This window comes from Saccopteryx leptura, chromosome 2, assembly GCF_036850995.1.
Source record: "Saccopteryx leptura isolate mSacLep1 chromosome 2, mSacLep1_pri_phased_curated, whole genome shotgun sequence".
Classification (NCBI taxonomy): Eukaryota; Metazoa; Chordata; class Mammalia; order Chiroptera; family Emballonuridae; genus Saccopteryx; species Saccopteryx leptura.
In genome coordinates this window covers 365593806-365617551 of record NC_089504.1, presented here as the reverse complement: position 1 = coordinate 365617551, position 23746 = coordinate 365593806, and the positions used below count along the sequence as shown (strand labels likewise).

Sequence of the window (23746 nt, the reverse complement as noted above, 5' to 3'; positions counted from 1 at the left end):
CCCGGCAGGCTGCTGACCACAGGCCACGGCGCTGGCGCTGGCGTGGGCTGAGCCTCCTCTCCGGGGCTGCAGCAGAGCAGGGCCGAGGCCCAGGCTGCAGGTCTGCGTCTGTGAGCGTGGCCACAAGCACCCGAAGACCCCCCGGAGGTTGGGAGCCCAGGCGGGGCACCCCACGTCACTGCTGCGCAGTGGGGAGGGGACAGCGCCTTCTCTGAGCACAGCCCGAGGGTGCAGGGAACTTGCGTGGAAAGTACAGAGAAGCACCTGGCCCAGGCCAGCGCCCACGAACGGAGGTGACGCCATTTTGCTGCCAGAACCCAGGCTCTCCAGCCCCCTCCTCGGTGGGCCCCGCACCACACACCGCACCTGCTGTCCAGCACTGGGCAAGAGCCGGGTCGGGGGTGCTCGGGGCTCCCCAAGCGGGACACAGGCGTGTGTCAGGTTGCCTTACCCCGGCCTGCCAGGCTTTTAACCCAGAAATACGTATTGTCTCTTTTCAAGAGTAAATTATTATGATTTTTTTCCCCTAAAATAGTAGGAACAAGTAGAAACAGCCAACTTCAACCAAAAAGGACTCACTTTCCAAAGATCGTTTGGTTAAAAACTGGGAAAAAAAGCTGTTAGGCTGAGGGTTGAGAGCCACACAGACACACACACGGTTGTCCTGCACGATGACCGGGCTGGCGTGAGGTTCCAGCCACAGGCGGCAGACGGCGCCGGGCCTCAGTGGGACCCAGACGCAAGACGAGGAATGAGGACACGTGGACACGTGAAGTGCACATCAGAACAGGCTCCACACCTTCCCACGGTGCAGAAATATTTAATAGGGTTGAGAGGAAGTCACCTGGACAACCTGTCCCCTCCCTCCTGCTGGCTGGGGCAGGGGCAGGGCACCCAGACTGGACTCAAGCTGACCCCCAGGAAACCGCACTGTCTCGGGCATCTCGGGGCGCCGCCTGGAAGCCGAGCGTGGTGCTCGCGGGCTGGGCAGCCTCTGTCCTGTCAGGGGTGCGGGGCGTGTGCTAGGGGTGCGGGACGGCAGCCGGGGGTGCGGGGCGTGTGCCAGGGGTGCGGGGCGTGTGCCAGGGGTGCGGGGCGTGTGCCAGGGGTGCTGGGCGTGTGCCAGGGGTGCGGGGCGTGTGCCAGGGGTGCGGGGCGTGTGCCAGGGGTGCGGAGCGTGTGCCAGGGGTGCTGGGCGTGTGCCAGGGGTGCCGCCTGGCCCTCAGTCCCGCAGGAGCTTGTGCTTGACTGTGCTGCTCTCGGAGCAGAGGTGGACGAACAGGGCGCCTGCGGCCGTGCGCGCCCGGAGCTCCTGGAGCTCGTAGTCGTGGGCCCACTCCACGCTGCCCCACTTCTGGATCTGCAGAGGACAAGGAAGGTGCTATGTGAGTAGCTCCGGGCCCTGCTGCCCGCCAGCCGGACCCTCACACCAGCCCTGTGACCGGACCAAGGGCCGCAGGCTCCAATCTCGCCAAGACATGCAAGATGTGCGTGGTGGGATCAGAACACACGGCGGCCAGAGCCTCACACCATCCCTGTGACTGGACCAAGGGCCACAGGTTCCAATCTCGCCAAGACACGCAAGATGTGCGTGGTGGGATCAGAACACACAGCGGCCAGAGCCTCACACCATCCCTGTGACTGGACCAAGGGCCGCAGGCTCCAATCTCGCCAAGACACGCAAGATGTGCGTGGTGGGATCAGAACACACGGCGGCCAGAGCAGGCCCTGCGTTCCACAGGGTGTGGGTGGTGCAGGAGGGCGCAGTCAGGCCCCGGCCAGTGGGCGCCCACTTCCCAGGCAGGCTGGGCCTGGAAACCGCGTGTCCCCCACGGCCCGACCTGAACGCCACCCTCTCCCTCACACTTCCTCCCATGAAGAGGCTGGCGCAGGCGGCCCGCAGAAGGTCATCCTCCGGTGAGCTGTCTCAGCAGGCTGGGCTGCAAGTGGCCCCCACAGGTGGAAGAGAAAGGTCAACCAAGGCCACACGGTCACTTCATGTCCGACTCCCGGGACAGCTGCCGCGCTGCAGGGGCCCCTCTGCTCTGCACCCTGTGCGGGGTCCAGACTCTCTGTCCAGGCCTTCAGGACTCGAGGGGCAGATGCTGGACACTCAGTGTGGCTGTCCCAGTGTCAGCATGAGGCTGCCCACTGAGCCTGCTGGCTCCTCCCTGGCCAGGGGCCCAGGAGGCCGGTCCAGGAAATCAGCACCCACCAGGCCACAGAGGCCCGTCCCCAACTGGACAGCAGTGATCTCCCCTGAAGAGCACATTTTACTTTCAGAGAGCTCACGGACACAATCCACGTTCCGCCCCGTTCGGTGGCAGGTCAAGCCTGAAGTTCAGGAAACAACGGCCTGGCTTGGGTTCCACAGTCAAAACAGCAGTGCCCAGACCAGAAGGCAGGCTTCCTGGCCGCCCACCTCGTGGCGCCCTCACAGACCCCACCTCTCCGTCCCCCTCCCACCTGACCGTCTCTAACACCCAAAGACCAGCTGTGGCCTCTTCTGAGATACAGGGAAGTTCTTCTCCAGGCACTTTTCTGAGCAGACAACTAGGTGGACCAGTGCAACACTGCTATCACCAAAGGGCTTCATCACGCTGGGCACCGAGTCGCCACAGCGGTTAACCTTACGAGGCTGGAGAAGTGGCAACAGCCAAGATGGCAGAGAGCGCCGTCGTTCTGAGTTACAAGTGCAAACAACAAACACCACAGCAAAACCTCGTTAACTCCGAGCTTCGGGACCCGTGGACGAGCAGCAGCTCTCCGTGCTCCCGGCCAGCCCGACGCCTGCACGGGGCGGTCAGGGCACAGCGGCTCGGTCTCCAGCGGAACACGCGGGGGTCCCGGGCATCGTGACAGGCCCATCTGCAGGTGCGCCAGCCCAAGGGCTCTTGATGTGCCCATGAACCTCCCCCAGCAGGGTAGGAGGGGTGAAGGCCTTGACCTGGAGCCACCTGGCTCCAGCCTTTTCCAGGGGTGTGACCTGTGCCTCGGTTTCCTCCTGGGTGAAGCGGGGTTGTTCAGAAGAGGAGGTGAGGCCACGAGGGCGAGACAAACACAATGCCGGGACCAGGCGGTAATACTTACTGTTACTTTTATTACTGTTTCTTGTGGTTTGCTACATACACAAAAGTCATAAAAACAGATGGGTCTGCCCCCCCACCACCCTCCCCACCGTTAGTCTGCACCTGGCGGGGGGAGGCGGGACCCCCGCTACCTCACCTGGTACTCCTCCTCCAGCCGCGACAGCAGCACGGCCTGCTCCACCGTCAGCCGCCGGTCCATCAGGCCCAAGGTCAGCATCATGGACTTGAGCTGGGCCACTACGAACTCTATCCCTGCGGGGACACAAGCCCAGTCAGAACCCGGGGCAGCTCCACTGAAGTGGGGCAGCGGCCAGACCCGGTCTTTCCGGGTCCACACAGGGCAGCGGCCGGACCCGGTCTTCCCGGGCCCACACGGGGCAGCGGCCGGACCCGGTCTTCCCGGGCCCACACGGGGCAGCGGCCGGACCCGGTCTTTCCGGGCCCACACGGGGCAGCGGCCGGACCCGGTCTTCCCGGGCCCACACGGGGCAGCGGCCGGACCCGGTCTTCCCGGGCCCACACGGGGCAGCGGCCGGACCCGGTCTTCCCGGGCCCACACGGGGCAGCGGCCGGACCCGGTCTTCCCGGGCCCACACGGGGCAGCGGCCGGACCCGGTCTTCCCGGGCCCACACGGGGCAGCGGCCGGACCCGGTCTTCCCGGGCCCACACGGGGCAGCGGCCGGACCCGGTCTTTCCGGGTCCACACGGGGCAGCGGCCGGACCTGGTCTTTCCGGGTCCACACGGCCCTCAGGGGGGCACGGGCGCAAGGTGGGGGATGGGTAACAGGACACACTGCTCTTTGGCCAGCTCTGCGTCCATCCCGCATTCTCCTCCGAGAGCCCTCTGCTTGTTCTTGGGCGGAGGCCCCTTCTCTGCTACTGCCTGGGTAGACACAGGCCCTGAACCTGGCCCAGCACAGCACTCCACCCCCTGCCCAGTGACCGCCAACTGGCCAGGTCAGTGACACTTGAAGTGAAGAGGAGCCAACTTCCTCCTGGAAGGGGTAAGCCTGCTGTCCCCTCAGACTGAACAAAAAGTTAGCATCAGAGCCACCCTAGAACGCCCCTGTGACTCTCTGGGCTGGGACGCCCGTGCCTACCCCACCACACACCTACCTTGCAGGGCCCACGTGTTGTAAGACGCCAGGTGGCTGACGAGCACCTCTCGCGTCCTGGCCGGGATGCTGGGCCCCATGATGCTGGTGGACGAGCCGATCTCCAGGCCGTATCTGGAAGGAGAAGGCTCTGGTGGGCGGCGTCCCTCGGCGTTTGCTTGGAAGCAAAGCCCTGAGCTGCTGAGCAGGTGCGTGCCCCTGCCGGGCATGGGACTGAGAGGTCAGTCTTGAGGACTCTGGGGGCAGCTGCCACTACAATCCGTGACCTCCTGACCTAATCACTTCTGTCACGAGCAAAGCCAGAGGATCAAGAAATGACCCTGAACGGAGGCACGGGTCAGCGAGTCCTGCAAGCCGGGGCTTTCCTGACGTGAGGCTGCCTGAAACTGTCTGCCTGGCATCCCCTTCAGAAGTGTGGGCAGCGTTTTTGGTCTGGGACATGAGCCGGCTTTCAGAACGATATACTGCAAATGGAAAAGAAGAAGAAAAAAAGAAAGATAGAATGATATACCGTATCCTTTTTTAAAGGGATTTTTAAAAAATCTATTTTATTTATTGATTTTAGAGAGAGAGGAAGAGAGAAAGGGGGGAGGGGCAGGAAGCATCAACTCATAGTAGTTTCTCGTATGTGCCTTGACCAGGCAAGCCCGGGTTTTTTTGTTTTGTTTTGTTTTTTAATTTTAATTTTTTTTTTTATTCTTTTTAGAGAGGAGAGAGAAAGGGAGAGAGAGAGACAAAGAGGGAGAGAGAGAGAAGGTGGGGAAGAGCTAGAAGCATCAACTCCCATATGTGCCTTGCCCAGGCAAGCCCAGGGTTTCAAACCAGCGACCTCAGCATTTCCAGGTCGATGCTTTATCCACTGTGCCACCACAGGTCAGGCTAAGCCCGGGTTTTTAAACTAGCAACCTCAGTGTTCCAGGTTGATGCTTTATCCACTGTGCCACCACAGGTCAGGCAAGAATGATATCTTTTCAAGAACAATCATAACTAATAGAATATAGGAAAAACATAACAGAATAAAAGCAATTTTTAAAAAATTTCCATTGATTTGAGAGAAAGGGGGGGAGAGAGAGAGAGAGAGAGAGAGAGAGAGAGAAGAATCAACTCGTTGTTCTACTCAGTTGCTTCACTTAGCTGTTCACTCATGGACTGCCTCTCATATGTGCCCCGACTGGGGATTGAACTCGCGATCTCATTGTGCTGGAACGACACTCTATCCACTGAGCAACCCAGCCAGGGAAAAGCAATTTTAAAAACTTTCTTTTGTTTTGCTTAATTTTTTACTTTCCAATTACAGTTGATATACAATATTATATTAGTTACAGGTGTACAACCCAGTTGTATACATTTATATAACTTCTGAAGTGATCACTCCAATAAACCCAGTGCCCACCTGGCTCCATACAGTTATTACAAAATTACTGACTCTATTCCCTATGCTGTGCTTACATCCTCGTGACAATTTTTTTTTTTTTTTTGTATTTTTCTGAAGCTGGAAATGGGGAGGCAGTCAGACTCCCGCATGCGCCCAACCGGGATCCACCCGGCACGCCCACCAGGGGGCGTCGCTCTGCCGCAACCAGAGCCATTCTAGCGCCTGGGGCAGAGGCCAAGGAGCCATCCCCAGCGCCCAGGCCATCTTTGCTCCAATGGAGCCTCGGCTGCGGGAGGGGAAGAGAGAGACAAAGAGGAAGGAGAGGGGGAGGGGTGGAGAAGCAGATGGGCGCTTCTCCTGTGTGCCCTGGCCGGGAATCGAACCCGGGACTCCTGCACGCCAGGCCGACGCTCTACTACTAAGCCAACTGGCCAGGGCCTCCTCATGACAATTTTGTAACTGCCAATCTGTGCTTCTTTCTTAGTCCCTTCACCTTTTTTCACTCAGCCTTCCAATACCCCTCCCCTCTGGCAACCGTCAAAATTTTCCCCGGCCCTGGCCCAATAGCTCGGCTGGTTACAGCATCTTCTCGAAGCACAGAGGCTGCCAGCTCAATCCCCAGTCAGGGCGCACACAGGGGCAGACTGATGTTCCTGTCTTTCCCTCTCTCCGTTCCTCTATCGCTAAAATCAATAAATCTAAAGAAAATGCTTCCTGTGTACCTGAGTCTGTTCTGCTTTTGTGTTTTGTTCTTCAGATCCCACGTGCAAGTGAGGTCAGATGGAATTTGTCTCTCTCTGATTTATTTCATTCAGCACAATATCCTCGAGGTCCATCCGTGCTGTCACAGATGGGAAGATTCCCTTCCTTCACGGAATCCTTCCCTGTGTACGGGCCACGCCTCCTGTATCCGTCCCTCCGTCTACTGATGGGCCCTGAGGCCGCTCCCACACCTTGGCTATGGTAAACAACGCTACAGTAAACATACAGGTGCAGATGTCTCTGGGTTTCTTCAGATAAACCCATATGTAGAATTGCTGGGTCCTTCTTTGTCTCATTATAAGCTTTTTTTTTTTCCCTTTTGAGAGAGAGAGACAGACAGGAAGGAAGATGAGAAGCATCAACTCATAGTTGCAGCGCCTTCGTTGTTCACTGATTGCTTCTCATACGTGCCTTGACTGGGGGCCCCAGCAGAGCCAGTGACCCCTTGCTCAAGCCGGATGAGCCCACGCTCAAGTTTGCAACCTCAGGGTTTCGAACCTGGGATCTCAGCATTTCAGGTCAACGCTCTATCCACTGCGCCATCACCTGTCAGGCAGGCTCCCTCATGATCTTTAGTGGCCACCTGTGGGTGGGGCCTGCCCATTCTGCATCTTGACCAGTCTCAACGTGGCTTCTTCTGTATACTCTTAGTTATGGGACTCTGTTCATGACGGTTGTTCTGTAGTTTAGCTGTGATTCTGATGTGGTCGTGGGAGGACATGAGTACCATGTCCGCCATCTTAAATGGAAGCCATAATTTCCTTTCAGATACCATTGATTTTCCCCATTGGTTTAGAAATAGTCTTGCTGAAATTTCTAATAGTATAAATGGAACATAGGAAACGGCCCAGTTTTGCTGTAAATTATTAACAAGAAATCTCAACTGCCACAAAAAAACCCCGGATGATTTTGTATCATAGCAAAGCTCTCCAAGCACCTAAGTATTGTTATACAATATTTCATTAGACCCCAAAATGACACTGTATCCTTGTAGTCCTTACACAGTACTATCGTGTTACATTTTGGTTGACCCTTTAATATACTGGCTATACGTTTTACTATATAGACTCCAAGGGTGCCTGGCACATTGTGGGCACTCAGGAAATGTCTACAAATGAGACAGACTGACCAGCAGACATCACTTTTGTGAAAAATGCCCTGCCGAAAACTGCTCCCAGCAAGCTGACAAAACACCATGAGGTCAAGGTGGGAGGGGCCGAGGGAGGAGCCCTTCCCAAGTCCCCTCGGAAGGAAACGAAACTGAATTTGGCCACCACATCAACAGACCATTCAGTTGGCACAAGAGTCCTCCTGCTAAGGGGGGACACTGGGTACCATCACTTCCTGGACCCTTTACATCCACAGGCTAGACGTGACCTATAGTCGTGTAGGATGCTGTCCAGACTTTCCTCCTCGTGTGCACGTATTACACACACCGTGTTACGCACCCTTGCTGTGCACCAAGCAGGATGCTACCTACGCCTGCCTTCGCTTTCTCCTCACAGGACCCTAAGGCGTAGGGTGATCGGCTCCCCACTCAGACAAAGAGATCAAGTCACCAGCTCAATGGCCCTGGCCGGTTGGCTCAGTGGCTAGAGCACTGGCGTGGCCTATGAACGTCCTGGGTTCAATCCCCGGTCAGTGTACACACGAAAAACAACCAACTGCTGCTCTTCCTCTCCCTCTCCCCTTCTGTCCCTCTTCCCCTCTCTGACAGTGGCTCGGTTGGTCTGAGTGTTGGCCTCAGGTGCTGAGGATAGCTCAGCTGATTCGAGCATCAGCCCCAAATAGGGCTTGCCGGGTGGATCCTGGTTGAGGCGCATGTGAGAATCTGTCTATCTCCCCTCCTCTCACTTAAAAAAAAAAAAGAGTTAGCTCAAGCCAATCGTGGCTGAGCTGGTGCTCCCCACCTACACTCAGCACATGCCTTCTAAGAGCAGCTGCTCGGTGCATGCTGGCTGAAACATTTTTTCCAAAGTGGTCCCGTTCCTGCACACCAGGATGGTGCCACATCGCAAGGGTGCTCTGGACTCAGGAAGTCTGTCAGCTAAGAACTCTGCTTGTCCAGCTCGGGCCCCCTGACCCTGAGAGCCTGCCCAACACCTGGGGTTGCCCATCTTACCTCTTCTTGGCCCATTCTATGATTGGATCCCACTCGTTCTTTTGAAGTTCCACTAATGTCTCTGGCTCTTCCACCCTGTAGCTAATTCATTGCAAAAATCATCTTCATTAATAAAAAAAAAAGTACAATTCAGTGAGAGACAACAGAAAAACACAAAAGCAGACCTCAGAGCAAACTCCCCCCCCCCAGCCCCACAGATCTTTCCCCTAAAGCAGTGAGGCCTGAGGACCACCCACAGAGCACGGGGGGGGGGGGGAAGACCACCCACAGAGCACCCGGGAAGACCACCCACAGAGCACCCGCGGGAAACAGGGTTAAGTGCAACTTCTCAGGCTCCACCAGCACCTTTGGGAAGCAGAGCCTCTGGGGCTGGAGACCAGAGCCCTCCGGGGGTTCCAACCTAAGCTGCAGTGTGAGAACCACCGTCCTAAACTCCCACTTTACGTCAGAGGTCAAGGCGTGTGGCACCGTGAGTGCCCCTCTAAGCCCCCTTCCCTCTGGGATGCCGCACGTGAATGCTGTATGGATAGGACGCTCAGTCACTGCGTCCCTAGCTTCCCGCGCCCCTTTCAAGAGAGCGTGCTCCTGGCCACGAACTGACCTCGGGAGCCCACCCGCCCCCTGGCTACAGAAGCAGGTGCTGCCGGGGGGCCTGACACCGGCTGAGGCCGGGCTGCACCACTTGCGGGTCAGCTGAGGACGCTGAGCTGCGAGGCCTCATGGCACAGACACCCAAGCAGGCACCGTGGAGAGTCAGTCCGGTGTGAGCAGAGGAGGAGATCCTGCATGCCCAAGGAAACCTGGGCTGCTGAGGAGCAGACCAGGGGCAGCCGCTCCTAGGCCCCGTCTGCAGGGTGGAGCGAGCAGCTGACATCGAGTCTTCTGGCTCCCATGCCTGGTGGCCAACTGTCCTTCATTTCCTGTCCGGGTCCCTGCAGTTCTCACGAAAACCCTGTCACCTGAGCCAGGTTGCATGGGTTTCTGCTCCCTGCCATCCAACGGTCCCTCACGCACATGGACTGAACTTTCGGACCAGCAACTCAGAACTGCCCCCCCCCCCCCGCCTCTGCAGGAGCCCCCTCCCTCCTCGGCCCTCACTGCTGACTTCGTGGGCCATCCGGGAGGTCACCCAGGGTCCTAGAGCCCCGGCCAGCAGACACAGTGCACCTCAGCCGCTGCCCTCGCCTCCTCTGTCCTTCCACACGCCGTCCGGTAACTGCAGGACAGAGGAGGGCGCTGTGGGCCGAATGCCTTAAGCCGGGCAGCAGCTTGCGCTGCCCCGGGCTCCACAGAAACACGAGCTCACGGCAGTTCTCAAGCCCGTGGGCGCTCGGCCTGGAGCCGCACAGGCTCTCCTGGGTCTGCCGGGGCCCCACGGCAGGAGGCGTTCATAACGAACTTCCTCGCGTCTGTGTGTGTGTGTGTGTGTGTGTGAATATACGTAGTGTAGGCCAGGGGTCCCCAAACTACGGCCCCCCGAGGCCATTTATCCGGCCCCCACCGCACTTCCGGAAGGGGCATCTCTTTCATTGGTGGTCAGTGAGAGGAGTGTAGTTCCCATTGAAATACTGATCAGTTTGTTGATTTAAATTTACTTGTTCTCTATTTTAAATATTATATTCGTTCCCGTTTTGTTTTTTTACTTTAAAATAAGATATGTGCAGTGTGCATAGGAATTTGTTCATAGTTTTTTTATAGTCCGGCCCTCCAACGGTCTGAGGGACAGTGAACTGGCCCCCTGTGTAAAAAGTTTAGGGACCCCTGGTCTAGGCCTTCAGACCCGAACTGAGTCACGTGAGCGGCTTTAACTGTCCAGGTTGCAGATGGTGGACGGTGAGGCTGCCTGGACTAACCCTGCGTGAGCCGATTCCTCTCATAAGCACAGAGCGGGGCAAAAGTAGGCATACAGTTGTTTATATGGAAATAATACATTCATTAATAAATAGTAACACAAGAGGCTATTTCACGCAATCACAACTGTAAACCTACTTCTGCCCCACTCCGTGTGTGTATGCAAAAATAAAAATAAAGAACACATAGACATGGTGGGAAATTCAGAAGCAGAGGAAGCCAGCTCCTGAACACCAACATCTGACCATTCCTGCGTCCAGGCTGACGGTCAGTGACAAGGAGGCTGAGGCGAGGACATGCCGGCAGGCAGACGTCCAGGGTCCGAGGCCCTGCTGGGGGTCAGCTAGTGGCCTCCCTTGGTCCTGGAGCCTGCCAGAGTGGCACAGGCCACCACCCCACCATCCCAGGCCGAGGGACAGCGGCTGGGCTGCAGGAGGGGTGTGCCCAGGGCTCCGACACAGTCGCGGCCCGAGCGGTTCTCCTTTCTAGGGACCTTGCAGAGCAGTGGAACGCTGATGTCAGCGTCCCCTGCCCTGTGAGACAGAGGAAAAGCACAGCCTCTTCTACTGACAGCCGGGAAATGAGGCAAAACCACGGAGGGACTCCCTGGGTCCGAGGGAACGTTCAGCTAACCGTCAATTACCAGAGGGTGTCCGTGTCCAGGAACTTCACAGCCGCCCGGATCAGCTGGTCCTTGTTGCGCTGCGTTGGATTGTCTAACGACGTGTTGCACAACGTGGTCTGGATCAAAAGGCAGAGAGCCCCATCAGCACCCACTGGGCCGGGCAGAAGCACCACGTTCCTGAGGACGCCACGTCCGACCCACGGCAACGCCGAGCGAGGGGCAGTCCCACGCTGAAGCCTTTGGCCCGTGGCACCTCCCCAACCTCAGCTGCGGCACGGCTCCGGAGAGCAGCCCCGGCCACAGGTCTGAGCCGGCAGAGCGCTGGCTGGGCCAGCCCACGGGGCTCCCAGAGCACTCAGAGGCCCTGGGGTTCCTGTATTTCCCAAGGCCTCATACGCTCCACTGCCAGGCTCTGCTCTAGTTACTATAATCCTCACAACCACCCTGTGGATAGGTACTATTACACCCACTGCAGAGATGTGGAAACTGATCCCACAGAGGTCACACTCAGTAAATAAGATACATAAGCATGACTGGAGTTCAAATCTGACTGGAAACCAGAAGCAGGATTATTTTCCAGATTTGCCTGGTCAGGAGCAGATTGCTTAGAAACCCTAATGACTAGTCTGCAGCCCTGTCACCCTGCTGTCATCAGACGGTTGAGGGAGCAAGCCAGCAGCACCGCAGGCCGTGCAGATGCTGAGGATACCCGCCCCTGCCCGGGTGCGCACGTCACCGCCGAGCACAGCGCAGACCTGACAGCACTGCCTCCCGTGTGGACTGGACGCTCTCTCGCATGGACCAGGGACCACACTTGGACCTCTCTACATGTCACTCATCCGGTCCTGGCCACCACTCTGAGTGGGCACTGTTATCACCTACCTCTCACAGATGGGCACATGGAGCTGAGAAAGGGCAGTGACTTGCCCAAGGTCACGGTTTGGAGGCTGCAAAGCCTGGACCCAGAGGGTCTAACCAACGCCTTCCTCAGGCTGTGGCAGTGCCTCAGCAAGTCGCCCTGTGTGGATGGGGGCTCCCTCTGTGAGGGGGGAGGCCCTCACCTCACCCACTGGCCCCCGGGGCTCTTGCACTCAACCAATACTGAGGGCTAACTGCACTTCACACGAGGAGCCCACTCTGCGCTGGAAAGACCGAGAGGGTCCTGCCCTTCTGTGCGCTCAAGGCCGGCAGGCACAGAACAGACAGTTACAACGGTGCAGCTGATGAGACTGAGAGAAAGCCTGCACGACAGTCAGTGAGGCAGCTGGGCAGGTGGAGAGCGTAAATCTGCCCTGCAGCCAGAGGAGGCACCAGCCGCCCAGCACAGAGTTCTGAGCCGGGGAACTGCTGGTGGCCAGGACACAGCGGGGGACGTTCGGTGCATTCGAGGGGTCAAGCGTGGGTGGAGTCCATCCCTGGGGGGCTTTACTGCAATTGGATAGGACTCTCAGTTTTTGCCGGGTGCCCTAGAAAACCAACAGCAGGCATCAGGGTATAGGTTTGCGAACTTGTTACCAGGTGCATGGTGTAGAACTTGATGGTGTCCTGCTGGGAGTCCCACTCAGTGGCCACTGCGATAGCCAGGGCCTCGCTGGGGACGGCAAAGAGCTTGGCTTGGGGAGTTTTCAGCTTCCTGTGGTCCAGGTTTATCTCAAAGCCACCTTGAAAGATCAAATGAAAACCCTCTCAGGGACTGTGAACTGGAACCGGTGACCATTCCTATATTTAGCCACTTGAAGGGGTGCAGACAAAGACAGCCCCGAGTCCCCCCAAGGGGGGCTGACAGAGACCTCGGAGAACAGTGTGCAGGGCAGTCTCGCCACTGCACTGGTGGGGGATGAAAAGTGTTTCTACTCATTCACAGAGAGGAAGAGAGAGAGAGGGAGAGAGAGAGAGAGGGAGAGAGAGAGGGAGGGAGAGGCAGTCAAAATTTCAGACACTCACCTTCACCCTGTGTGATGCTGACATTCTGATAAAACCTCTTCCTTTCTGTGGGAAAGATTTTTTTCAAAAAGGCAGTTTAGAATTATGTCCAGACAGCGCGGGAAGCAACAAGACCCGCTGTACCATCACTGCTCGTGCTGACTGAGGGGCTTGATTTTCTTTCATATCGCTACTCAAGGTCTGCCCTGCTCTCTGCGGCACAATCAACGGCTCCTGGTCAAAGCTGGAGGGAGGGAGGGCATTCGCTCTCCGGGGATGAGGGAGGGACAGGGCAAGGGGTCAGGCCCCCGTGGGCCCAGGGGCACGCTGATCACTGCAGCATCACGAATCTGCAGCCTGCTGCCTGACCTGACGGCCTTTCCCAGATCCTCCTGTGTTAGCTTCTAAGCACGTTCCTCTCCACACACACACCCCCCGGAGCTGCCCCCATGGGCCTGAATCTAAAGATGGTGTCCGAATGGGATCAAGCCAGAGACCCAAGCCAGAGACCCATCTCCGGCAGGAGTAGAGATAGAAGCCGGTGTGAACGTCTGTGCACGCCCACACGCGTGTGCGGTGTACAGGCCGTAAGCAGAGGTCCCAGAGCCTTTCCCACCCCCTATACTCATTAATTAACCTAATTAACCAGCCTGCCTGTGTCTTCAACAGAACTCCGAACACTTCCTTCAGGAAGGAAAATATCTGTGTCCTGTCCTTCCTTCTGAAGTCGGCTTGAAGAACATCTTACGTGGAAAATACAAACACATTTCCCCTCTTCCAGCTGTGGGGATTAACACCAAGCGCACAGCATAAAAAAAATGCTGTTTCCTTCCATTAATAAAGAATAAATAAACAGGTCACATTTTGGAAGCTATGAACCATAACCGTCTTTGCCATTTGTGACAAACACTCACTCACTCACTCACTCATTCGTTTCTTCATTTGTTCCTTCACATATTCATCAGGTACCTAAAGCAGGAGTCCCCAAACTTTTTACACAGGGGGCCAGTTCACTGTCCCTCAGACCGTTGGGAGGGCTGGACTATAAAAAAAACTATGAACAAATCCCAATGCACACTGCACATATCTTATTTTAAAGTAAAAAAACAAAACGGGAACAAATACAATATTTAAAATAAAGAACAAGTAAATTTAAATCAACAAACTGACCAGTATTTCAGTGGGAACTATGGGCCTGCTTTTGGCTAATGGGATGGTCAATGTGCTCCTCTCACTGACCACCAATGAAAGAGGCGCCCCTTCCGGAAGTGCGGTGGGGGCCGGATAAATGGCCTCAGGGGGCCGCATGCGGCCCATGGGCCGTAGTTTGGGGACCCCTGACCTAAAGCCTTCAGAGTCCGACCAAAGTCACTTATTTTTTAATGCTTTTGCCTTCTTTTCATGTTTTTTCTTTTAAGTGAAAGGAGAGGAGAGAGTGAGACAGACTCCCGCATGTGCCCTGACAGGGAGCCACCTGGCAACCCGCTTCTTGGGCTGATGCTCAAATCAACCGAGCTATAATATTTCTAGTGCCAGAGGCTGACATGCTCCGACCAGCCGAGCCGTCCTCAGCCCACCAGGACAGCGCTTGAACCAATCGAGTCACTGGCTGCGGGAGGGGAGGAGGGAGAGAGAGAAGGGGGAGAGGGAGGGAAAGAGAAGCAGATGGTCACTTCTCCTGTGTTCACTGACCGGGGATCAAGCCCAGGATGTCCACATGCTGGGCTGATGCTCTGTCCACTGAGCCAGTTGTCCAGGGCCTAATGTCTTTTGGATTTTTTTTTAACTAAGCTTTAGTTAAAGTTCTGTTAATTCAAAGAGACTATGAAAATGAGAACTTGGTTTATGTGCTTGGGGAAGGAAGTAATGGAGAGTACCTGGTTTTACTCCAAACATCGAATGTTTACGTTTTCTACATCATACTGTTTTTTTCATAAATTTCAGTTGCTATCATTAATGCTTACACAACAGAAATTGCATTCCCATGGTTGCCCTTATTAAACAAAGATCCACATTATTTTCCCATAAAAATTATTTGTGCCAAGTAGGTGCCAGGTACTGTTCTAGGTACCTGGAATAAACAGTGAATAAAAGAGACAAAAATCCCTGCCTTCATAGAGTTTAAATTTTTTCAGCCCTGGCCAGGTATCTCAGTGGTTAGAGCCATCGTGCCAATATGCCAACGTCGCAGGTGCAGTCACCGTCCGGGCACGTAAGGGCATCAACCATTTTTACAAAGTGGTAAAACCGGACACGATTTATGACCTTCGTCTGAAATCATAAAACCGATTCTCTCACACGTCTGACACCAGAATAGAAGATGTGCACCACCCGGCTGCTTTTAAATGTCCCTCCTTCACAGGCCATCGGAGTCACAGTCAGACGGCAGATGAGACGTGGGCGCGGAGGCCTCCTCGTATAAGTCTGGAGACGTCCATCAAGGCACCCAGCCTGCATCCAGGATGCTCTCTAATGCCCGGGCTGGTCAGCTCGCTTCAGGCCAGGCCAGGCCAGGCCAGGCAGGAAGCGGGGAGTCCGAAAGCTCCGGCTCACCCCAGGGTAGAGGGTGGGGGGCCCTCCTCAGCAGGAGTGTCAGTGGGGAGCCTTCTAGCACACGTCCCAACAGCCTGGGAAATGGGTCCCAGAGACTGGGGCCACGGACTGGTCCCCCAGCACCGGCTGACCCAGACAGAGATGCCAGACCAGCACGGGGTCCCACAAGGGGAGTCCTTTTCTTTCTTTTTCCTGCCTTGTTGGTCAGGACTTGGCTCCTTCGTCCTGGCCAGACCGTTCTTTATCTGTCAGGAGGAAGGAAAAACTGGGAGTGGGATGGGTGGAGGGGCAGAGAGGGGGCGACCAGAATCGCTCCACATGGGAGAAAACCCCACAGGAAGAGAGGACAGCCGGGCAGAGGGAGCACGGGGGCTGCTGGGCCTCCACCGGGGGCCCACGTGCGGGCGGGTCTTAGGAGTTCTCCCGAGGACGGAGCGGTGACGGGGACAGGGCCACCTTCAGTCGCGAAGTTTCGAAAGAAGCTCGGGTGAGCGCTAGTCTCTTCCCAGGAAGCGTGACAAGTGCTTTGACCACAGGACTCAAACCCAGAGGCACCGACGACCCAGTGGGGAGATGGACAGTGAACCTGCCGCACGGCAGGGCGACCGCGACAGCCAGAGCACCAGGAACACGGAAGCACACGTCAGAGGCTCCGCCTCCTCGCGGGCCACAGGGAGAGCTCCCAGCGGTCAGATTCTGTCTGAGACCTGAAAGGAAGCAGCTCGTCGACCTGCACCGACGGGTCCATTGTGGGAGGGCATGTGTGGAAGTGTGTGAGTTCCCACTCAGGTCTGGGGCCTCGAGACAGACAGGGTTTTGAAGAACTGGAAGGACAGTCAGAAAGAGAAGACTGCAGCTGGCTGACAGAGAATGGGTCAAGATGCCCAGAGAGGGTCAGGGTACACTTGATGGGAGCCATGTTCCCCAACGATGACCAAAGACAAAGGTTCTTCTCCCAGGCCTTCTACCTCGGGTCACCTAAGACAACCATGAGGCCACGAGAAGCCTGTGGAAACTCCAGTCTCCATGAATCCAGAGCTAGCCAACAGGAAGGAACACCATCCTTAAAGATGAAAGAAATAGCCGAATTTTGTAGGATCACACAGAACGTGGGTCTATTTTGAGTATAAATCACTCTCTTTAGAGAATATCTGTTTCTGTGGCAAAAACATACTCACTGCCTTTTAAGAGACAATTCTGTGGTAGCTCAGCTGGTTAGAGAGTCAACCTGCTATGCCAAGGTTGTGGGTTCAATCCCCGGTCAGGGCACACACAAGAATCGATCAATGAGCCTGGCCGGTGGTGGCGCAGTGGATACAGCATTGACTTGGAACACTGAGGTCGCTGGTTCAAAATCCTGGGCTTGCCTTGGTCAAGGCACATAGGACAAGCAACCAATGAACAACTAAAGTGAAGCAACTACAAGTTGATATTTCTTGCTCCCACCTGCCCCTCTGTAAAATCAGTAAATAAAATCTTTAAAACCACAACAACAACGAATGAATGCATAAATAAGTGGAACAAATTGATATTTCTATCTCTCTCTCCCTTCCTCTCTCTAAAATCAATCAATCAAAAAAAGAAAAAAAAACCCAACAATTTTGTGGACCAGGTGTCCCCAAACTACGGCCACGGCATGCGGCCCCCTGAGGCCATTTATCCGTCCCCCCCCCGCCACACTTCCAGAAGGGGCACCTCTCTCACTGGTGGTCAGTGAGAGGAGCACTGTATGTGGCGGCCCTCCAATGCTCTGAGGGACAGTGAACTGGCCCCCTGTGTAAAAAGTCTGGGGACCCCTGTGGACTATGGAGATACAAAGAAATGGATATTAGAGAAAGTGTGGAACTGAACAAGCTGACCACAAGAAAACAGGCTCCATGTGCAGGGACAAGTGTTTAAAAAAACCTGCTCATGGAGAGATTGTGTTGAATTGGAAATGAATGCCCACTACGTCCCTTTTCCTGTGAGTTGCCTCAATCTGTATAAAACAGTGGTTCTCAACCTGTGGGTCGCGACCCCGGCAGGGTCGCCTAAAGCCATCGGAAAATACATAATACCTATCAGGTATTTACATTCCGAATCATAACTGTAGCAAAATTACAGATATGAAGTAGCCACCAAAATTATTTTTTGGTATGGGGTCACCGCAACATGAGGAACTGTATTGCGGGGTCACAGCATTAGAAAGGTTGAGAACCACTGGTGTAAAAGAACACGAGGCCGTCTCCTGTGTCACCTCCTCCCGACGCTGTTCCTCGCGTCCCAGGCTTCTTGGGCCAGTGCCTGAGCTTTCTATCGGCCTCAATTACTGAGCTGGCCTTTGCTTCATCAAGACTCAAAACCTCAGAACGGCAACTCCCACTGTGACCCAAGAACAGAAGCGCCTACTCATAGCCGCCAACACCGCGATCTTTCTAAACAGCGCCATCTGGTGGGCCTTCCTCCTCATGCTAACATTCTCTCTCCGGTACCTTCCATCCACCACGGGAGGAGACAGGCTCCAACCACCTCTTTCTGACACCAACATTCCCGCCCTGGCTGGATGGCGCGGCGGGCTAGAGTGTCATCCTGAAACGCGAAGGCTGCCAGTTTGGTCCCCGGTCGGGGCATGTACTGGAACAGATCTCGGTCTCTGCCTCTCCCTCCTCTCTAAAATCAGTAAATAAAAATTTTAAAAAAATTATTCAGGCCAACTGGATAAGGAATCCTTACAACTAAATAACAAAAAGACAACCCAGTTTAAATTAGCCAAAGGATCTGCATAGACATTTCTCCAAAGAAAATGTACAAATGTCCAATAAGCACATAAAGGCTGGTCCGAGGGTAGTGGGTTATCAGAACTTATTAACTTAGTGTCAATAAGCACATAAAAACTCTATCGGCATTATTCACCATCAGGGAAATGCCAATCAAAAACAAGAGATACCACTTCCTTCACAGCCGCTAGGACGGCTATGATAAAGAAGACAGATAATAACCAGTGTCCATGAGAGACACTGGACTTCCATGCACCGCTGGGGAAAGGTGAACTGGTGCAGCCACCCTGGAAAGCAGTGTGGCAGTTCCAAAGGGGTAAACAGGTGTAACCATCTGACCCAGAAATCCTACTCTCTTAGATACGTGAAAACAAAAACAGACGCCCATGTAAAATGTTGTGCATGAATGTTTATCACAGCATTATGCAGAAGAGTCAAAACCTGGGGACCCAAATGCTCATCAGCAGATGAATGGGTAAGACGGACTGTTATTCAGCAATGACAAAGAACAGAGTGCTGATACATGCTACAGCTTAGATCAGGGGTCCCCAAACTACGGCCCCCGGCCACATGCGGCCCCCTGAGGCCATTTATCCGGCCCCCGCCACACTTCCGGAAGAGGCACCTCTTTCATTGGTGGTCAGTGAGAGGAGCATAGTTCCCATTGAAATACTGGTCAGTTTGTTGATTTAAATTTACTTGTTCTTTATTTTAAATATTGTATTTGTTCCCGTTTTGTTTTTTTACTTTAAAATAAGATATGTGCAGTGTGCATAGGGATTTGTTCATAATTTTTTTTTATAGTCCGGCCCTCCAACAGTCTGAGGGACAGTAAACTGGCCCCCTGTGTAAAAAGTTTGGGGACCCCTGGCTTAGATAAACCTTGAAAATATTTTAAATGGGGGGGGGAAGCCAGTCAAAAAAAGACCACATTCCATTTATATAAAATGTTCAAAAGAGGGAAATCTGGAGAGACAGAAAGGAGTGGTTTCCTAGGGCTAGAGGGAACATTGCAAAAGGCACACGGTTTCTTTGTGGGATAATAAAAATGTTCTAGAATTGATTGTAGCAATGCTTGCACAACTGTGACTGTACTAAAAACCATTTCATTGTACACCTGAAGTAAGTGAAGAATAAGTGATTCCTACCCCAATAAACCTGTTATAGAATTCTTCGGGCCGAATAGATCTACCACAGCAATTAATGGAAATGGGCTAAATGGCTCAACATCCTTTTTCCAAACTGCTGTAGCATCTAGAGCAGAGGTTGACAATTTTTATTTTCTTTCCTGTAAACAGCCAAACAGTAAGTATTTTAGGCTTTGCAGGCCATTCAGTCTCTGATGCAACCAGCCCACTTGGCCACTGTGGTGAAGGCAGCCAGGGACAATATGTAAATGAGTATCTGGCTGTGTGACCAATAAAACTTTACTTTACAAAAACAGGTGGCAGGCTGAACACCTTATCTATGACTCTCCCTCAATCCCTCACAGCCATGAGGAGGACAAGGGTGGGGGCGTCCCTGAGGTGGAAGCCTCTGACAAGCTACCCGGCTTGTCCCGGTGACAGACAACCTGTCAGTGGAGTCGGCAGACAGCACTTCTAACCTTGACTTCCCTGGGCATGTACCACTCAGCCAGACAAGCTGCCTCCCCACAACACCTTTACCTCCAAGCAGCTGGGCAGACCTGGACGGCCACACGGCCTCACACAGCCTCCTTGCTGCGACACCTCCTCTCACGCCCAAGCAACCCCATCCTAACCCCCTTCTCTCCTCTGACAAACATCAATGACACGGCCCTTCCCCAATGGGCCAAAGTTCAACCTGCCTGCCAGTCAGTCTTCATCGGGTCCGCCTGGGTTTGCTCTTCCACCTCCAAGGAACCTCTGAACCCCAGAACCTCACAAGTGGTAAAGTCACCGTAGGTCACGCTTAGGCCTGATTCAGGCGTCTCCCACCCACTGTGCTCTATTCTTGCATTCATTCGTATTTTCTTTCATGGTTGACTTCCTACCATGTATCAAGGACTTCCAGGAGCCTGAACTAGTAAGTTTGTAGAAGGGAAAGGAAATGGCAGATGACATGTCACTAAAATGGAAAGTGGGGCATCCACTAACCCAAATGAACCCTCTGGGCCTGGCTGGGTGTCTCCATGGATAGAGAGCTCCAAGGTCACGAGTTCGATCCCCCGTTAGGGCATATACGAGAAGCAACCAATGAGTGTATAACTATTGAATACATAGAACAACTAAATGGAACAAAGAGTTGATTCTTCTCCCTCTCTCTCAAATCAATGTAAAATTATAAATAAATAAATAAATAAATAAATAAATCCTCTGTTTTTGCCAACTTAAGTGAATTCCCTGGGATGTTGTAACGGAAGAAAAAAAACCCCCGTGTTCCTTTACACACTCACACAGACACTCCAAATGTGTGAGTTTTCCCACCAATCAACTCGGCAAACACCAGCTGGGAGTCCTACTGTTCAATTTTCTGACACTGTCCACCCTGGAGCTAGCATCAGATCCCACAGGTTAGGGCAGGGGTCCCCAAACTTTTTACACAGGGGGCCGGTTCACTGTCCCTCAGACCGTTGGAGGGCCGGACTATAAAAAAAACTATGAACAAATCCCTATGCACACTGCACATATCTTATTTTAAAGTAAAAAAACAAAAACGGGAACAAATACAATATTTAAAATAAAGAACAAGTAAATTTAAATCAACAAACTGACCAGTATTTCAATGGGAACTATGCTCCTCTCACTGACCACCAATGAAAGAGGTACCCCTTCCGGAAGTGTGGCAGGGGCCGGATAAATGGCCTCAGGGGGCCGCATGCGGCCTGTGGGCCGTAGTTTGGGGACCCCTGGGTTAGGGGCTCGGTGCCACAAGACTGTCCCCACAACACCTCCCCTTCAGACTCCAATCGAAACGCTAGGTTGTCACGTATACTTCTGACCAACCAACCCAACCAGTGGAATCGGAGGGGATTCCAAGATGTCCTCTCGGGTTTGATTAGTTTGCTAGAGCAGCGCACAAAACTCAGAAACACATTTCACTAACTAGATCACTGATCTCCTGTCAGAGAATCTACAACTCGGAAGGCCAGATGGAGAGATGCCTGAGGGGAGGGATGCGAGGAGGGGCAAGAAGCTTCCTTACCCTTCCTGGACCTGCCCCTCCACCAGCATCTCTACCGGGTCACCAGCCTGGAAGCTCTCTGGACCCCTCAGAACCTACAGTGCGAGGATTTCAGGGACCACTCACGGTGTAGGCAAACAGGCCATTAATGATCAGGTCGATCTCAGGCCTGGAGGTCGGAGGGGAAGGCTGCAAGGTCAACCCTCTCAAGGCACGGTTGGTTCCCAGGGCAACCAGTCCCCGTCCTAAAAGCCACCTCATGGGCAGAAACTCGGGTTCTTTTATCTTTCTTTTATCTTTCTCACTCCGGAGCTACTTGAGGACAAGAGACCAAATATCTTAACAAAAGATTCTCCCACAGTCCCTATGGCTTTCAGGAGCTGTACGCCAGGAAGCTGACAAAGTCCAAATATAGATACATATTTCTTGTTATAAATCAACAGTTTTCACAGACACCCTTCCTGGCCCACTTTCAGATCCTTCACCTGGGTCCTGGTAGGTGAACCCATAGCTCCCAGCTCCCTCCAACACCTGTATAAGATTATGGAACTTAACAGACGGTCCCTCAGAGGCAACCTGGTCCTTCAGTTCACATAAGGAAATGAGGCCCAAGATCACACAGTCCCCCAGGAATCCGGCCAGCACCAGACCCCAGACCGGTACCCCTGCCGTAACGCCAAACCGCCGGTAGAATTCCAGATTTTCTAAAGAACGCAGTATTGCAGCAAGATCCCTCCCACCCCACTGCCCCCTCTAGATGTGTTCTAGCTGCCCAACCCTCTCCCTCCTCCTCCTGCTCCTCCTTTACACTAAACTCCTACTCATCTGTCAGCTCGCAGCTTAAACTGTCCTTTCAAAATCCCAAGATCCTTTCTGGACACCCCCAAGACGGGAGGAGGGGCGTTCTCACGGCTTCTTTGTACTTCCCTTATCACAGGGCATTACAAACTGCTGTTTAACCCGGATAGAATCAACTTCTGCCCTTGACAATGAACATCCTCCAGGAGGGGACCGCTGTTCTAATGGTGTTGAAGGTCACCAAGCCTCCTGCCCTCAGCACAGGAAAGCTAATGTAAAAAGAATGTTACTACTCTTCACTTTTTTTTTTTTTTTTAGCTTGAGAGACAGAGAGAGGGACAGATAGACAGGAACGGAGAGAGATGAGAAGCATCAATTCTTTCTTGTAGCACCTTAGCTGTTCATTGACTGCTTTCTCCTATATGCCTTGACTGGGGGGGGCTATAGCAGAGTGAGTGAGTGACCCCTTGCTCAAGCCAGTGACTTCTGAGCTCATGCAAGCGACCGTGGGGTCGTGTCTATCCATGACCCCACGCTCAAGCCTGCGACCTCGGGGTCTCCAACCTGGGTCCTTCCACATCCCAGTCCGACGCTCTATCGGATAGATGATCCCCTGCGCCACCGCCTGGTCAGGTGCTCCTCACGCTTCTAAATGACTCACTCCCACCTGTACCCTAAAACCGCTCCCCAGAAGCCATGAAAGAGCCGCAGGACCTTCTTCTGGATCTCATCAGTCAGGACTGGCAGGAGGCAGGAGGTGTCAGCCACCCGGTGGCTGCGGTAGGGCAGGAGGGAGGGAGGGCCAGGCCACCTGCAGGGAAAGCGTCCGGGAGGGGACGACCTGAGTTTCCTAAGACACAGAGCGCAGTCCAGACGAGCTGACCTTTCTCCTCCCTTGACCTCCGAGTCTGCTCTGTGACCTTGGAGTCGCCCTGACCTAGAACCCGCATCTCCCCTGCTCCGAAAACGCGGAGGACGTCCGCCTTCCTTCTGCAGGAGGAGAGAGCCGTAACACCTGGGGAGACGCCGCACGTGCCAAATGTCAGGGACCGTCTCCTGCCCGGCGGAGCTGCGTGCGCCACCAGCTGTGCCCTCCGGGGGTCCCTGCCCGAGCATGGGAGTCCCTTTCCCAAACTGTACAGAACACGACCCGGCGGGCCCGGGGAACCCGCCGAGCCGCTGCCTCGCCACCCCGCCCGGAACCGCCCGGAGGAACCGCTCGGCCCACCTGGGCCCCGGCTCGGTCCCTGGCCGCCCTCACCTGTCGGAGGAGCGTAGGCCCGGGACGGGGACGGGGACGCGGACGGGATGTTCGCCCTGGCCCCGGCGGAGACCGTGGGACCCCCCGAGGGTCGGTTCAGGAGACGGCGCCACCCTCCGCGCAGGCAGAGGCGGCTCCTCCACATCGTGCCCGCCGGCCGGGGGAGGACGACCAGTCCTGACACCTGAGAGCTGGAAGCACGGAGCGAAAGGGCTCCCCCCCGCAAGCTGCACGCTCCGGCTGTACGGAAAACCTCGGACAGAGCCCGCCCAGCGCCGACCCTCACACTCCCTTGGACGCCGCCATCTTCCGCATGGCGCCCACGGCGCACCGTCACCGCGGCGCGCCTCCTGCGCACTCCCTCAGTCAAT

At 54.6% G+C, this 23746-nt stretch overlaps 1 protein-coding gene across 1 annotated transcript; it reads right to left on the bottom strand.

Moving 5' to 3' along the window:
• Positions 1–1126: 1126 nt before the first annotated feature.
• ATPAF2 (ATP synthase mitochondrial F1 complex assembly factor 2) lies at positions 1127–23702 on the bottom strand. The gene is made up of 8 exons (XM_066365031.1): positions 23376–23702; positions 12885–12929; positions 12456–12601; positions 10959–11056; positions 8465–8545; positions 4207–4319; positions 3226–3341; positions 1127–1360 (listed from the first exon to the last, which is right to left on the bottom strand). The coding sequence occupies exons 1-8, from the start codon at positions 23518–23520 to the stop codon at positions 1223–1225; spliced, it is 882 nt and encodes a 293-aa protein (XP_066221128.1). The 5' UTR covers positions 23521–23702; the 3' UTR covers positions 1127–1222.
• Positions 23703–23746: the final 44 nt, after the last annotated feature.

Coding starts and splice junctions, on each gene's coding strand:
- ATPAF2 (XM_066365031.1), bottom strand. CDS start 23,520: ATGTGGAGGAGCCGCCTCTGCCTGCGCGGAGGGTGGCGCCGTCTCCTG. Junction 11,057..12,455: donor AGTTCTACACCATGCACCTG/GTAACAAGTTCG, acceptor CTTTTGATCCAG/ACCACGTTGTGCAACACGTC. Junction 8,546..10,958: donor CTGGACACGGACACCCTCTG/GTAATTGACGGT, acceptor GCAATGAATTAG/CTACAGGGTGGAAGAGCCAG.